This window comes from Etheostoma spectabile, chromosome 18 (genome assembly GCF_008692095.1).
Source record: "Etheostoma spectabile isolate EspeVRDwgs_2016 chromosome 18, UIUC_Espe_1.0, whole genome shotgun sequence".
Lineage (NCBI taxonomy): Eukaryota > Metazoa > Chordata > Actinopteri > Perciformes > Percidae > Etheostoma > Etheostoma spectabile.
Window position 1 is genome coordinate 14,167,173 of NC_045750.1, and position 15,826 is coordinate 14,182,998.

Sequence of the window (15,826 nt, forward strand, 5' to 3'; positions counted from 1 at the left end):
ACAATAGAGTGTAAATTATAATTTCCCCTTTGTTGGAGTAGTAAACAAAATATTATATTTCAGTTGTTCTGTTCATTCTTTGCATAACTAGCCTTTGGCCTACTTTGATGCATGAATACAAGAGCTGCAGAGATCACTTAATGCTCACTAGATCATCACACAATCATTCACTAATAAAGATCTAATCAAGATCCCATACCCAGGTTGAATTCAAATCTCCATCTGGCATTATATGCACCTACTGTATCTGGTTGTAACTGTTATTTACCACTACTTTGTTCTTCTAATTGGTGTACTCATCTCCCTCCATGCTGTCACCATTACTTTTGATGAGTGTAGGGATACTGCAGACAGGGTATTCTTGAGTTTTGCTTTTTTAAGTTTACAAACTTTGACAGACTACTCAAACACATCTAGATTTCGTTTTTTACCCTACTTGAAAACAGAAAGGCATCTTTGATTGCCTGCTAAAATTAAGCCAGAATGTTTTCATTCAATTATGATCTCTGATGTTTCCGGTCTTTCTCACAACACTTAAAAATGTACTTAAAAATGTATCTCTCTCTTTCCACCATCTCAACAATTACGAAAAGGTTTGTGAAACACATGCATAGGTCACCTGTTTCGACGACTGCAAACAAGTTTACATTAAGTGTTGTTGCTTGTATACAGGGACAGTGAGATGTGTCTTTTAAGGTGCTTTCCACTCCAGCAGGAACAACCCCATCTGTGTCACTGTCAAACCTTGACGGGAAATATTCACCAAAACATTTTCACTTCCTACCTACTTTTACAAATGTTTTGATGGGTAGAAAACCCCAGTTTTTTTAATGATGCTCTTTATCACAGGCTGTACTCCATAAACCTGCCACAAGGAATTAGAGGAGATAAAAAGACGTTTCATAATGCTGAAATCAAAACTCAAACCACAGATTACTGATGTCAACTTCATTTTGCAACGTCTTCCTTCACATTATCTCCACCAACACATGGAGAAAACAGAAACCCCTCATCCTCATCTTCGCTGAGTCTTTGATAGAAAAAAAAAACCAAGCACTTTAAAAAGCATGTTGGTGCTTTACTGTTAAAGCATTTCAAGTATATTTCGTTGGCATACATGAGAATTATGTCTCTTTATCCAGAGAGGAAAATGTGAAAGTTTCCCTTTTTTATTAGAAACTACCTTGGTAAGACTGTCTCCATGTATGTCCCCATGCTTATGGTCAAAATAAATTTTGCTTTCAACTCCAGCACGACATTACATCTCATTCATCATTTCTGTCCTTTAAAATTAGTTATTTCATGTCAGTGGTTTTGATTAGGAGAGCCTAATTATACTGTGAACTTGTGATGTTAATCCTCATTTTAACCTAATCCTCATCTTAATTTAACAGAAAAAATGTCGACTCCATACACCAGAACGCGAGCAAATGTCGTGCTTACACCGCAGCTGATTTGTCTACAGCTCCAGTTAAACTATCCGCACTGGTTGCTACACCAGGACTCTTACCTTTCGAGACAAGATAAACGATCAGCCATGGCTTTTTCAGGCAAAGTACATTGACATTAATCACTGTTAAAATTTCAGTGTGGTAAGATTGACTTTCAGAGTTGGATTATATTATTGTCTTGGCTGGATCAAACAGGGAATTTAGAGCAACAAGGTTTTACTAACAAACAAATGGTCTGACGGGGGGAAATTCAAGTGGAGGAGGGGCGCTGGGCGATGCTCCTGTTTGCCGGAGTAGGCTGCTCAGCATCATGCCACATGGTAATTGTGCAGTTAGTGTTGACGCTGGATGGAGAGGTTGCTGGATGAATGGGACACTCTGAGTCCATAAGGTGACTCTCTTGAGGAATTGCACTTTGTCTCTGGCTGCATGCAGTCTCCAGAGTAAGGTCTGACTGGCTCTGTGTCGATTGAAAGGCTCTTCATTCTTTGATCTGCCGTAAGGAAAAACATCAAAAGGAAACTGACTCAGGACACTTTACCAAAGAGAGTATACTATTAATGAATAACTTCTTTAAAGACCTGAATACTGATATATTAAAGATATGGAGTAGAAGTATGCACTAGTAGTTAAAAAACATCAACCCGCTTTCATGCAATAACACACAATCTATATGTTGTTTTTGACTATGTCCTAAAGTAAGCTGCACTTTACCTCAGTGACGACCCCTGCTGCAATGGTGGAGCCGACATATCTCAGCATGAAGCGGCCCAGCTCCTTGTAGTCCTTGTAAAGCTCTAATGACACCGGCCTCTGGGTCTGGATCTCCACGATGGCATTCATGCCTTTACTCAAGCACCTTAATAGGAAAGACACACACAGACACACACACGATGTAAGGATATGAAATATTTATTAAAGTGGAAAGTAATATGAAGCAACTCCAACAGTGACTCTGTTCATCATTTCATTAAGGAAAATCCTTGTGTACTGTATATTGGTAATATAAAATTTAATAGAATGCACTCTCACTTTGGTTTCTTCTTGAGGACCTCACCGCTGCTCTTGTGTAAAACGCTGACCAGTTTCCTAATGGTGGCCGGCTCACTCACTGTGTGGTAATGCAGCAATACCTACAGACAACACACACACACACACACACACACACACACACACACACACACACACACACACACACACACACACACACACACACACACACACACACACACACACACACACACACACACACACACACACACACACACACACACACACACACACACACACACAAAATGGAACAGAAACCGAGATGTAAGAATGTACATCCAGTACACATGCTTGCATAAACTGTTGTTGCACTTACTGGGAAGCCTTTGGTTATGGGAACCTCGATATTGAAGAGAAGGATCCGGGCTCTGAATCGGGTACAGATTGGAATAGGCTCCTTGGGATCACAGAACACACAGCCCACACTGGAAGGAAGCAGTTATCACTAAACATGTGGCCAAATGTGGCAGTCTAAACAGACATCATGAGTTAATGTGTTGACAGAAAAACAGACCTTCGTGCTTATATTAAATAAACAGTGGTAACATTTTGTTTACTTGATCTTGATGATGTCCATGCCGGTGACTGTCAGGCTGACATGGTCTCCTGCTGCGGCCCAGTCCTGAGCCTCATCGTGTAGAGTGATACCTGCAGTACACACAGAATGGAAGTCACCCAGCTGCCACAGGATGGCAGCGTTTATCACCACTCACCAACTTGTCACCCACATTCAGAGATGCACAAAAAGGCGCACTCAGATGTCATTATGTTGAAGCCGAAGTGCTAATTTCAAAGAAGAAAAGAAACTAGTCATTCATGTCAGCACAGCTCAGTGGAGAACCCTGCCTGAGAAAGGATCTTAATGTGTGATCCAGTATCCTTAGTTCATTTGAAATGTTTTAATGAATTGTACATATGTGTGTATTTTATTTTGCTGTTAGTTGCTGACAATAAGTTAAAGCTACATTGTGTAAAAATTCCTCCTATGTAGCGTTGAGGTCATATATCGCAAAGGTCTCTCTTGCCACGCAGTTCAAAGTATGTACTGCTGCTACGGTAGCCGTCAGGCCTCAAAAAGCGAAAATGTACAAAAGGCCGTCTATTAGCCGTGGTTGTTGGAGTGAATGTCAGAGAGTGGCGCGGACGCGCGCTTCACACCACAAGCGTGCACGCGCGCCACCTGCCGGTAAGGAGAGAGAAAGAAAAAGAGACTACAGAGGTCTGGAGGATAATTAACTAGTTGGGATTTGGTGTGTGCGTCTAAAGCAGCTCCAATGTTCACTCTTTCTTCTGATGACGCCAGTCTCTTGCTTTTTTTAATATCCTTTTTCTTTTTCTGGGCAAAGAAGACTCCTGGTCCTGAAATTTGGATTTTGAAAACGTGTGGTCCTCAGTGTTTCCTTCTTTAAATTTGCCAGGGTCGTACCCATTAGCAGCAGCTGTGAGTTGAAAACGTGAAAGGCCCAGCAGTATAGCCTGTAGGTCCCTTACTGGCTAATGTATTATGGAGAGTCTACGTCAGTTCATGCAAGCACAAATGTAAAATTTCAAGCCAATTAGAATTCTTCAAATTAATTATGGTGGTCAATATTCATAAAAAAGTTTGTGAACGGGCAACACAGATTTTGATAATGAACAACTACAAATGGTACACAATGTAGCTTTAAGTTAGTTCTTTTCTTTTTAATAATATTTCCACCTTAGAGGCCTCCTTGTCAGCACATTAGCAGCTGTCTATGATACAGGCATCTTGGTGAAGCCTGTATCATAGACGTATTTTGTGACGTGAAGGTTGAAGAGATATCGTCTGCTGTTTCTCACTGCCATTCATAAAGAAAATGCTATGGAGGACTACATGAACGGTGAAGTACCAAAGTCAGCCACCATGCCAGGCTGGCAGTAAAGACACACACCTTTGACAGTGCAGGTTTCATTGGGAGGCATAGCCAGTATTCTCTCTCCGGTCTGAATGTAACCAGCCTCGATCTTCCCTGTAACACAGAAGCCTGAACCCTGGTCTGGGGAAAGAAATCCAACATCAGCTTTAATTTAGAGCAGGAGAAATGAAAAGGAACATGAACAAAATCACATTCACTACAAGTCTGCGTCAGTGACTTTACCTTTGAACACATCGGAGACACACAGTCTGAACGGTTTGTCTACAGATCGCTGGGGGGCTTTGAAGGCGTCTTTAGGAGGTGGGGGGGACACATAACAGAAGAAATAAAAGAGGAAGAAAACAATGAGGACGAGAACGTCTAGACAAATATTACAAGAAGCCTGGAGACCAGTGGGGATGAATCATTTTCGCTGGTACTAGATGAATAACGCTTTTGCGATGTTCCTGCCGATAAGTTCAGACGATCTGCCATTTTAATGAAATGTGCTGTGAAATCCATTTGCAAAACTACATTATTTCCTTCCTTTTTATCCATGAGTCAATCAGTGCTGCAGAGAGTCATGCAGTATCAAATATTCAGCCTGAATTCAGTCTGTCACAATGTGTCCCAACAGCAAAAAAAAAAGTGTCATAACATAGGAATGTTTCAAAGCTGTAGCTTTGAGCTTTAAACAAGGAAGCAGTGCATTTTGTTTATCTTAGAGAAAAATATGACTTGAACATATTAAGCATTATCAATGGACAGCAAATAAGCGAATTATGAAGGACTTATAAGACTCAGCACAAACTTGTCCCCACTGGAATCCTCGGTAACTGAATGAAGTCAAGGTGATCGTTGGTTAGCAGAATGCTATCTTAGGGCCAGATTGTAAAGGTTTCATTAAAGAATGATTTCATTCCATTGGTTGATTGTATATTTGTTTACATTAAAAGCTTATTAATATTGGTCTAGATTACTACAGATGGTCATTTCAAACAGTTCAATCAACTAAAAAAGAAAAACAATCATCATCTTTGTTGACCCATGATGAAAACTGCGCAGAATGCAGCTTGTGCATTTTTCACTTTTCCCCAGTGGGTCTAAGTTAGGGGTGGGAATCACGCTATCAACTACATACTTAAGTCACAATAGGATATCATTGTGATTTGAAACATATTGCAATATTCTGCAATATATTGCAATTTCAACTTCAAATTTTTTCCCAATTTCAAATGATGTCCCCAAAAGGAAACTTTTGTTAACATCGTGTTACCCAAAGATACATTTCTATCATTTTTCATCTCACTTCAATTTTATTGCTGCAAAATGTTGTTATGCAGACAAACTGACTAACAAATATATAAATAAAGCCGCAAGCGGCGATTTGCGGTTTCAATCTTTTTTTCTCAATTCCCAAAAGTAATTTTACACATGTGGTCCAATTTCATTATAAAACATATCTTGCAAGCTTTCGTAACTTTGTTTAAAATGCCTACAACTAATTTGTCAAAAACATTTATTTTCAACTCAGTGTGATATGTAGCTCAGTCCAGTTCGCGGCAATTTGAGAAAAGAAGATGACCAACACAAAAACAATTACAGTTAATAAAGTCACAAGCTGCGATTTGAAGCTCAAACCTTGATTTGTGTAATTCCACGTCTCGTTATTGTGCATTCAAAGGGCCCCCTAGTGGTCAATTTGAATGAGACCTGCAGTGTATGTGTGAGGTCATCATGTAGACATTTACTGGACGTTTTGTGTTAATTGGACAAACATTTAGTCATATATAGCCTGATATGCACTTTATCACCTGCAGTTTGTTTGGATTTATAGCAATTTCAATTTGAATGGAACTTTCAGGGCGTGGTTCAGGTACTTTTGAGGACATATCCTGAGAGATTCGTGATGATTGGACAATGAATATGCAATTTAAAGTAGAATGTGTGTAATGCTTGTAGCGCCCCCTAGTAAAACTGTCCGGGTATATCTGGGGCAGTTATCTGAACATACCCTGTGACTTTTATGATGATTGACCTTACGGTTGCTGATTTGTGTTAATTTATGCCAAGAGCCAGGCCCCTTTTGAAGTTCATTGATCAATAAAGTAATTGAGCTATGGACATGCTTTATATAAATTGTAATAAGCTTTATCCATTGATGACTCACTGAAAATCTGGTGTCAATCGGAGCTGCGGTGTAGGTGGACATCTCAAAAATGTGTTTTTCAAAAAATTCAAAATGGCAAAATATTTTTTGGACCTTAATGATCCTTGAGGCTTTTTGGTAGAGCAAATTAACTAAAACATTAACTAAAACAGACAAACCTAGAAGGGTTCTACCGCTTCGGGGTTTGAACCCTTATAATAGATCGATACTCAGCATCTGTGTATCGATTCCGTATTACCACAAAAAATATATACATACAATACAATACTATGCTGTATCGATTGCAGCATGCCAGTGTGCATTACCAATCTGCTCCAGCAGGCTGGGACCCGAGTACCAAGAGGTAAGTTGTGACACGGTACTCCTGGTGGTGAGGTTCTCTCCTGACAGACCGCTGCTGGGGATGTAGAAAACATCAGACTCCTGGGAAAAAAACACAAAAACACATAAACATATAAACACTGGATCAAATAAAAGAAGGAAATACTTAGATGTAAATATATAAATATATAAAATGAGATATTATACCAATGCTGATAAAGAGTTTAACATCCTATTATTTAAAGATGTCTCTTGACTTGGTGCAAACTTACCTTGAATCCTGCCTGCTTGAGAAAATGGCCAAGTTTGGTAATGATGTCTTGGAAACGCTCTTGTTGCCAGTTTACCTGATTTGTACATACACAAAAGGAAAAAGTACAAAAGACAGAAAGTTTCCACTTCAGCATGGCTTTGAAATGGAAATGTCTCAGCAACATGCCAGTGATTAAAAGGAAACAAACAAACACACACACACGCACACACACACAAATACACACAAACACACGGCCATCTTCTCTCTTGATCAACATTTAGATGTGTTGTCTTGCACTTTCAAAAATAAGTTCTAGGTTGTATGGCAGACCAAATTCTGTAAACTGCATATATAGCAGCATACACATTACTACAGAACATATACAATCTGTCTGAAGTGTGTTTAATTAGGCTAATTTTAACCCTATTTTCACCCAAAAAGTATCTGGGTTTTTCTAGAAGGAACTGATTGCATTAAAGTGTGTTAACGGTCAAATCAATCGCCGATGTTGTAAAACCCTAATGCATCCCCACTTTGTGTCGGTAATGTGTAGCTGGGTCTGACCTGGTCCATCTTGTTGACAGCTACAGCCAGCTGAGTGACGCCAAGCGACCGCACCAACAGGGCATGCTCTCTGGTCTGCCCGCCCGCCTCGAAGCCTGCCTCGAACTCTCCTCGGCTGGCGTCCACCACCAGCACCGCCACGTCGGCCTGGAGAGACAACCGAGGGGAAAAGATAAGACCCACACACATCTGGTTCTGCCGAGGCAGATGTGGGCGTTAAAATCAAACACAAACTCAATTCAGTAGGCAATTCAACAGCTGAACTCTGACATTTTAACACATAGGATAGATTTAAAATGAGACAACTTTTTTAAAGGCTTACATTCCCTGTAATGTTGGGAAACATTTCTAGCCGCATAAAAAAAACCCATCAAATTAGAAAACCTAATGTCTTATGCGCAAAGGCTAATACAAGGACATAACATAACCGTTATTTAAGCTTAAAGCCATGATGACACAAGATACACAATAGATAAGATTTTGGAACGTAATGAGTTTTTCTACAAAGTACAAATTGTATCCATTTTAAACATGTAGATGGAGACAGGTGAGCTGTTGTTGCTCATCTTCGATGCCAAAAACTAACTTGTAATAAGTATTAAAAAGCTATATACAGTCAAATACATCATACAAACAGTAATGTAGAAATATTGTTTTCTTTTTAAATTAGTGAACACTGTGCTGGAGATAATTACAGGCTGAGAAATGTCATCCTGAGCCTCAGAGCATGTGGCTGACACACCGCTTCATTTGCTTGCAGCAGAAACCCCTTAGTCACTACATGATGAGGCTGAATGTGAGGACAGTCATATTGTAAAAAGAGAAATTACATGAGCGCCTCAAAACAGAGACAGACAAGCACACCCATTCCTGCAAAAACACCTTGTGTCACACAACACCCCAAACCACGAAAGTTATTTCAAATCCTGCTGACGGGTGTGGCAAGTTGAGGGTATACACTAAAAGGGAAAGGAACTATTTGAAATCTAGCGGAGGAAGTCAGAGAGATGCTTAGTTTCATTATGAGGCCCAATTTTAATCATCTTCAATGACTGTAATATTTTGTGTACTACTTATGGGAGGCAGAAAAATCTAAATTAATCGCATGCATTAAAAAATTACGTAAGGATTTCATCCATATCGTCCTCTCCTATACTACATTATATTCATTACTCACCTCCTTATATATGGTATATATATATTTACTCCTGAGCCACTTTGCTCAGGGAAACTGGGATAACTGCAGTATAAATGCACGCAGGTCTGTACGTACATGAAGCTTTCTAACTAATTTATTTGTCTATTTTTTTCGAACTCATCTGTATCCTTCTCTTCTCAGGTTATTGTAACACTTAAATAAGTAAAAAAAGAAAAGAAAGATGCACAATGGGTCCCATTTCTATTACTCATAGACTGTTCCTCTTACGGCATAAACACCTAAACAGCAACAACAGGAGGTCTATACTCTGACAGCCGGGGGTCTCTCATTCACTGTGTTGGTTTGTATGCGATGTGCAGCCTGATTGAATATTTGGTATACCTGTGCAGCTCCTGTGATCATGTTGGGGATGAAGTCTTTGTGTCCTGGTGCGTCCATCAGGGTCACCACCTTAGAGTTTGTCTCAAACTTGGTCATGCCCACATCCATCGTCACACCTCTGGAGCAAACACAAAGAACTGAGGGGATTTCTCTTCAACAAATGAAAAAGATGCATCTGTAATGTGTACAATCATGTGTTTGTTGAAGAACTTTAAATGAACTTCAAATGCTGTAAATACAATGGATGGATGTTGATGGTGAGATGCTGAGCAAGTGGACCGCCTTATTAGGCAAGTTGTCATTTTCAGTTCAAGGGCGACGTCTCCTAGTGGGCGAGGCTCTCAGTCAGATGCTTTAAGTATTTCACATTCACATCAGAAGTTAATGACAAGTGAATATGGATTCCCACCCAAGTCACTTTCTGTTTCTGGCGCATTTTGCTTCTGTTTCGCTCTGGTAACAACAACAGAGACGGCAAACAAGGACATATGTTCTAAATATTTATTCCTTGTTAAACGTTATGGATGGAAATGCTATTCATGAGCAAAATGCATCCCAACTAGTGTAAGAAAGATTTGGTTCTTCTTATAAACAGGCCATTTTTGCCTGATCCCATCCAGGATAATATTCTGTCAAGTTACAATCATTTGCACCAGTAATGGGGAAAAATGTTTGGCTCTCAAGATTTGCTTGTTATCAACCAAAGCAGACAGCAGGAAACGGCTGCTGTTTGGTAAGCATCAAGTGGCCTGGTCCATCTGGAACCAATCCTGACCTCAATGTAGAGGGGGACAACAGAGCGTTGTACTGTCCATGCATATGTATCGGTTTGGGTGCAGCTTCATGCTCAAATAGTACCTATCCCTCTCCTCGCCAGTTTCATCCAGGACCCAAGCATAAGCGAAGGAGGCCTTTCCCGCCTTCTTCGATTCCTGCTCATACTTGTGCATGGTGCGCTTGTTGACGTTGCCCAGCAGATAAAGCAGGTGGCCCATCAGTGTGCTTTTGCCCGCATCCACATGACCTGCAGAGAAGAATAATGTAATAATGCTGAGGAGTTAAAGATGAAGAGAGGGTGGGGAGTGGTAGAGGACACCAGGGAGAGATGGAGGGACGTGTGACGACAGAGGAGGAATGTAACAAGAGCGATGAGATAGGGGAAGAGAGAAGATAAGATATTGCAAAGGGAGGCCACAGATGGAAGAAGGAAAGAAGCAGCATTGCTCAAGTGGAGGAAGGTACACAGAAATGGGAACAAGGATCGAGGGTGAGAGGGGGAAGGGAGAGGATAGTGGTGAAACGAAAGGTTTCACAGCCTGTGGGAAACTAGAATCATCTGCACTTCTGAAACTACCAAGTCACTTTTTCTGGTGTAACTGAGAATGAGAAACCATGATTGAGCAACTGCACAGGGCTGCATTTCAACTCATTTACTACTATTAAACTTAGCCTTAAAAGGCAGACTGAAAAAAAAAAAAGTGACAGCTCATTTATTTCATTTTATCGCATCAACAGTCCTCTTTTTATCCCGGTTTTCTTTGTAAAATCTAAAGTAAAAGCTAGCCATGTGCAATTGTGAATAATGAAAATGTTATGTATGCACAGTGCTATTTGAATCTACTTGCAGTTATACTGACACTATGTAATGATGAATGTGAAATGCATGCTTATCCAAAACAAAAAAAATGAAAGTGACTGCCCAGTAAAATCAAAAAGCAAATGGCAGTCTATATGAGAGACATACATTTACAATTTTAAGGATGTGGCAGAAAAAACAGGGACTTTTTTAAAATGTTATCTAACACAGCCACTATGTATGCAATGTGTGGCCTTCTGGGAGAACTAGATTTTGAAAGAAAGGAAATTGTTGAAGAAATGTTCCTGCAGGGAAGACTCTGCTCTATTTTGAGACTTCATCCCCAAAAATGTGCTACCGGATTATCAAATAGATAAAGTTCCTTCAGCCTTAGTTATTTTTGCATCAAAAATAGTCACAAATGTTACAGTAGTACTGTATATCAAGTAATAACTCAAGCAGCACTTCTGTATTTAACTGTAGATTAAATGTGCACTGTAGGACAGTAAGCATGTCAGAAATTGTTATACGAGGATGGAAGATGGAAGTGAGCATCGCATTTTTCAATCACGTTTCTGCAGAATTGACTTCTTGTTATTGTGCTGCTGCCAAGCCCTGTCCTGCTCCTTAATGTGCTATTAAAAAATGTTAAGTTATGAGTAGTTTTATGTATTTTCTTCCTACCTATAACAACCAAATTTAACAGAGGTTTCCCCCCCTGCCTCTTCTCCAATTCAGCTTTGATATTGATCGACTGCCGAGCCTTTCCAGAGGAGCGGCCCGGGGTGGGAACTGTGGAGGGCTCGTCTCCATTGGACCCTTTAGCTGGAGTCTCAGGGCGCTTGGGCGGGGCCTCGGAGGTAGGGGTTGCGGTGGCATTTTCAGGGCTGCCACCACGGCGTACTGATGCCGTGACAGCGCCGTTCTCCCCTGTGCTGAGGAGAGAATGTGGACGAGTTCAATCACGACAAATCGTAACCCTTCTCTGCAAAAGATGATAATCAAGCAAGTATACAACTTCCAAATTTAGTAGCACTAACGCGTTCCTAAACAAGAAAGGTTTATCTGGACAAGGGTAATCCCTCACCACTGAGGTTCACAGCTAATCCCAATATACAGGCATAACTACTTTTCATTTCAAATAAAAATGACTATTTTGCTAAAGGTTAAATGATTCCCAATGTAAAAAAAGGAAAACGTTTCATCATAGTGTAAATGCCATGTGCCGTTTCAAAGAAATGATGTGCCTTTGTGTGCGGATGTGTGTTAAGTACCTGGGAACATCAAAGCCCATGGTCTGCTTCTTGCCTGAGACGGTCATACGGGCCACTTTGGCTACCACTTCAGAATCCAGTTTATTGTGAGACATATCTCTGCTTTTAGCTACAGGGAACAGAGGAAAATCAATCAGTTCACTTGCTCACAAACAAAAGGCAATCATGACTCACTGTGGCCAATATCTATGACATGAGGAACACATAGCATTTTTTTCCGACAGAAGTGACCGTCAAAGTGTGAAAAATGACTTTCTGGTAAAACAGTAAACGGTTTCTCCCACTAGGTTTTTTAGAAAATTCTACTGACCCTCAGTCAAGACAATTATTGCATAAAGATCATCTAGGTGTAAAAGTGTACACAGACACACCCAAAACCCCATAGTAGTTGACAGAGTAAAAGACTGGGAATATAGTTGTCTTGACATCAGAATAGCAAATAATTTATCAGTGGTTGAAATGCTGACTGCATCAGCAAAATAGACATATTCAACTGTTAAAAATTAAAAAAAAAAAAAAAAAAAAAAGGAGATTACTGCAATATTCTTCATGACTATTTCTTGGTCATAGCGGTGGGCCTTACTGGAATTGAAAGTATATATTGTTAAGTGTGAGCATGAGATGCTATCAGTTGCACTCTGAGCCTCCATCTATCTGAATGGTTCATATTCTGCAGCAGTGAGACATGTTCAGGTGATTGCTTTGTCATCCCAGTCCCAAATGGCCACCGCTCCCAGTCATATCAACCTGCTACTGATTCATTTAGACTGGGCTGCACAGCCAAGCCTACTACACCCTGAGTGTGTCTGTGTGCATGTGTGTGGCAGTGACATCCTGGTTCAGAGAGGGTTAATTTCAGAAGTGGCCGTTGCCTCCTGTCTCCACGTAAATAGAGCAGTGTGACGGAGCACTTCGCAGAATGAATCTTTTTGAAAAGGGAGGGGGTGTGTGTGTGTGTGTGTGTGTGTGTGTGTGTGTGTGTGTCTCTCTCTCTCACACACACACACTATTTGTTACAACTGTAAAAAGTGATATTGGTCATAAAATGTCACTTTCCTTCTATAATTTTGGTAAAAAATCAAAACAAGACATACTCCCACACACTGTCCTCATGGATTATTTTTGCAGCATTTCAGTCCTAAGACTTTTCAAGATAAGAAAAGCAAGAACAATACTGCTCAGGAATTTGCTCCCTTTTGAGGTTTGTCTTTTAAGACTTGTCAAGCGTTTAGCTCGGGTTAAGAATGCAATTTGATAAATCATACTAATCCTGTGTGTGCTCCTGTATGCTTGATGCAGTTTATTCATCATAAAAAATACCCTGAGGGAAAATGAGAGGAAAGGCGGTGTGATTCAACTGAATTATTAATGGACTTTCTAACCAAGCATTCTCTGAATGACTGGCTTTGCATTAGAGAAAAAGTCCCCTCTCATTCTGAAACACTGATTCACAAGCGAGGCAGCTCACAGCACCCTGATGAGTCTTTTTTCTTTATAAAGTTTTCTTTATAATGCATTTGCATGTTTTATTGACACACATTGATCCCTCTTTTTATCTTTATAAAGTAATGACAAATGCATGTTTAATTCACACACCGATCCCTATCTGTTCAAAAGATGGGAACAGTGGACAACCAAGGCAAAGATATTCTCATTTTTAAAAAAAGGTTTTAACTTATTAAAATTGCTAGCTGCACATACAAAATGAAGATGGATAAATGTATTTCTACACAAAGTTCTGGAACTACCTGTATTTGTAATAGACAGACCATTGCAAAAAAAAAAAGACACCTAAAACAGTTGTATATCATTACAGTGTTATCTGTCCTGCAGTGAGCAACATGAGATGGAGAAAGTACTCTCTGGGGAATTTTGGTTCTTCCTGCAGCTGGGGGCTTTTCATGTGCTTACTACAGTGACGTTGAGGTTTCTACCACCTGTGTCAAACAAGACACAAGCCAGCTTGAAATTTACTTCTATGGAACATCAGCTGTAAAACAAGATGATCTCATTAGATCACATCAAATCCAATAAGGTCGATTAGGATCAGATAAACGTACCAGTACATCTAACCTAATGTACATTTAGGACACAAACCACAACATAAAAACCAAGCATCTACATCACCGGCCCATACTCATTAAGTACCTGAAGTGTTTGGCTTTTTTCCCTTGACCTCTCTCTTGTAACCTGGGGTGAAACAGACCGGCGCACCCCGAGTAATAACAACCCCTTTTAACTAGAAGATTTGTTGCTCTGTCAAAACTGTAATACATTTGCAAACAACTGACTTTCCAGATAATAAGTTGGGTTTGCCTGGGGGCAGCATTAAGGAGGGCGGCCTGAGAACAACTACACCGCGCAATCAGGTTCTGAGGCTTGGAGCAGGATCTCTTTACACTGTTTAGACTGTCAGGTAAACAGTGGGTGCCCTCCCATCCAGGATTTATCTGGTAGAGGGGACCCATGCAGTGACTAAAGAGTGAATGAGTCATCATTACACCTTGGCCTAAGGGGCCCAACTGAGCACAGGATAAGAGAAGTCCGCCCAGGATATGCAAATATCAACCCTCCCTCCCCCTGTTCAAATACACACAAGTATGCAGGCAAATGTAAAATAAAGTGTTTAAAGAGCAGGAAATGGGGTGACTGACAGTGTCCCAGGGCAAGGTGGTTGTGTAAGTGAGAGTGCGAGATCCAAGACAGATAGCTATAGTAGAAGATGGAGAGAAATCTAGTTAGATGCTATACCTTCAAAAGCCCAATACGTACCCAAAAATGTAATAAACAAAAGGAACTGCTTTGCTGGTCATCACAAAAATGAGAATTCTGGAACAGTTTCATGATGAGACTCACTACCACTTGAGGCCGCTAAAGGCTATAAAAGCCAATAATTACGTTTGACTTAACTCAAATCTTTATCAGCCTACTGTGGGGGATAGTGGGGGAGGGGGGGGAGATGGGTATGGAAAAAACAAACCGATTTGAATATTGTATCAGAGTATGTTTTGTTTTGTTTGGCTCTGGTTACAAAGAATCTTGAGGGATATGAACCATTTGTGAAATGTGCAAAGACTGTGAAGGTTCAATTGATGCTTTAAGTTCCCTACATACAAGGTGATTTCCACAATAGTAATTGTTTGGAATTAAAACCTACATACTGGCACTCCCTCGCACATGGTGTCCTGTTTTTACACTAAATGAAATGAATGAATGAAAAATGGTATACAGATGACCCAAACGAAGAGTTTAACGTCATTGACATTTGAAGGATGAATGAAAAGGACTATGAAAGAAATGAGACTTCTGGCAGAGAGAAAAGCTCCATCTGACCCCTTTCAAGATCACACCCACACCCAGTGATACCACCACTCATTTTACAGAATGACATCTATAAATAAATCATCTCCTTGTCCTCTACACATACCTACTCAGCAGACAGTAAACCTTGAGTCATATACCAACCACCTGAGAACTCTCACCAACTGTTTACAGACAGACAATATAACTACAGTAGGATGTGTCAATGCACATCTGGATTTTAATCTTTTACCAAAATAATTACACAAAAAAAGTCAACCTATTTAGTGCAGCCACTTTACACTCAGAGCTCTCCTACTTATCTTAGTCATATAGTCCAGTGATGGCTTTTTTTGTGTGACCGAAATTAATCCACATCCGGAGTTTCCAAAAAATAAAAAGGCCAAACACTGAGAGAGAGAGAGAGAGAGAGAGAGAGAGAGAGAGAGA

The 15,826-nt window shown here is 40.2% G+C and overlaps 1 protein-coding gene across 1 annotated transcript in view; it reads right to left on the bottom strand.

The window, feature by feature from the left end:
- Window positions 1-933: 933 nt before the first annotated feature.
- Window positions 934-15,826, bottom strand: part of hbs1l (HBS1-like translational GTPase) — a 23,345-nt gene continuing 8,452 nt past the window's right edge. The window contains exons 5-18 of the mRNA XM_032542899.1: window positions 12,077-12,185; window positions 11,487-11,737; window positions 10,085-10,250; window positions 9,227-9,344; window positions 7,687-7,833; window positions 7,142-7,216; window positions 6,854-6,971; window positions 4,622-4,690; window positions 4,415-4,519; window positions 3,059-3,149; window positions 2,818-2,926; window positions 2,484-2,584; window positions 2,166-2,310; window positions 934-1,944 (exon numbers count right to left, since the gene is read on the bottom strand). Coding sequence (XP_032398790.1) covers window positions 1,933-1,944; window positions 2,166-2,310; window positions 2,484-2,584; window positions 2,818-2,926; window positions 3,059-3,149; window positions 4,415-4,519; window positions 4,622-4,690; window positions 6,854-6,971; window positions 7,142-7,216; window positions 7,687-7,833; window positions 9,227-9,344; window positions 10,085-10,250; window positions 11,487-11,737; window positions 12,077-12,185 — 1,616 coding nt within the window. The 3' untranslated portion in view covers window positions 934-1,932. The remainder of the gene's footprint in view (window positions 1,945-2,165; window positions 2,311-2,483; window positions 2,585-2,817; window positions 2,927-3,058; window positions 3,150-4,414; window positions 4,520-4,621; window positions 4,691-6,853; window positions 6,972-7,141; window positions 7,217-7,686; window positions 7,834-9,226; window positions 9,345-10,084; window positions 10,251-11,486; window positions 11,738-12,076; window positions 12,186-15,826) is intronic.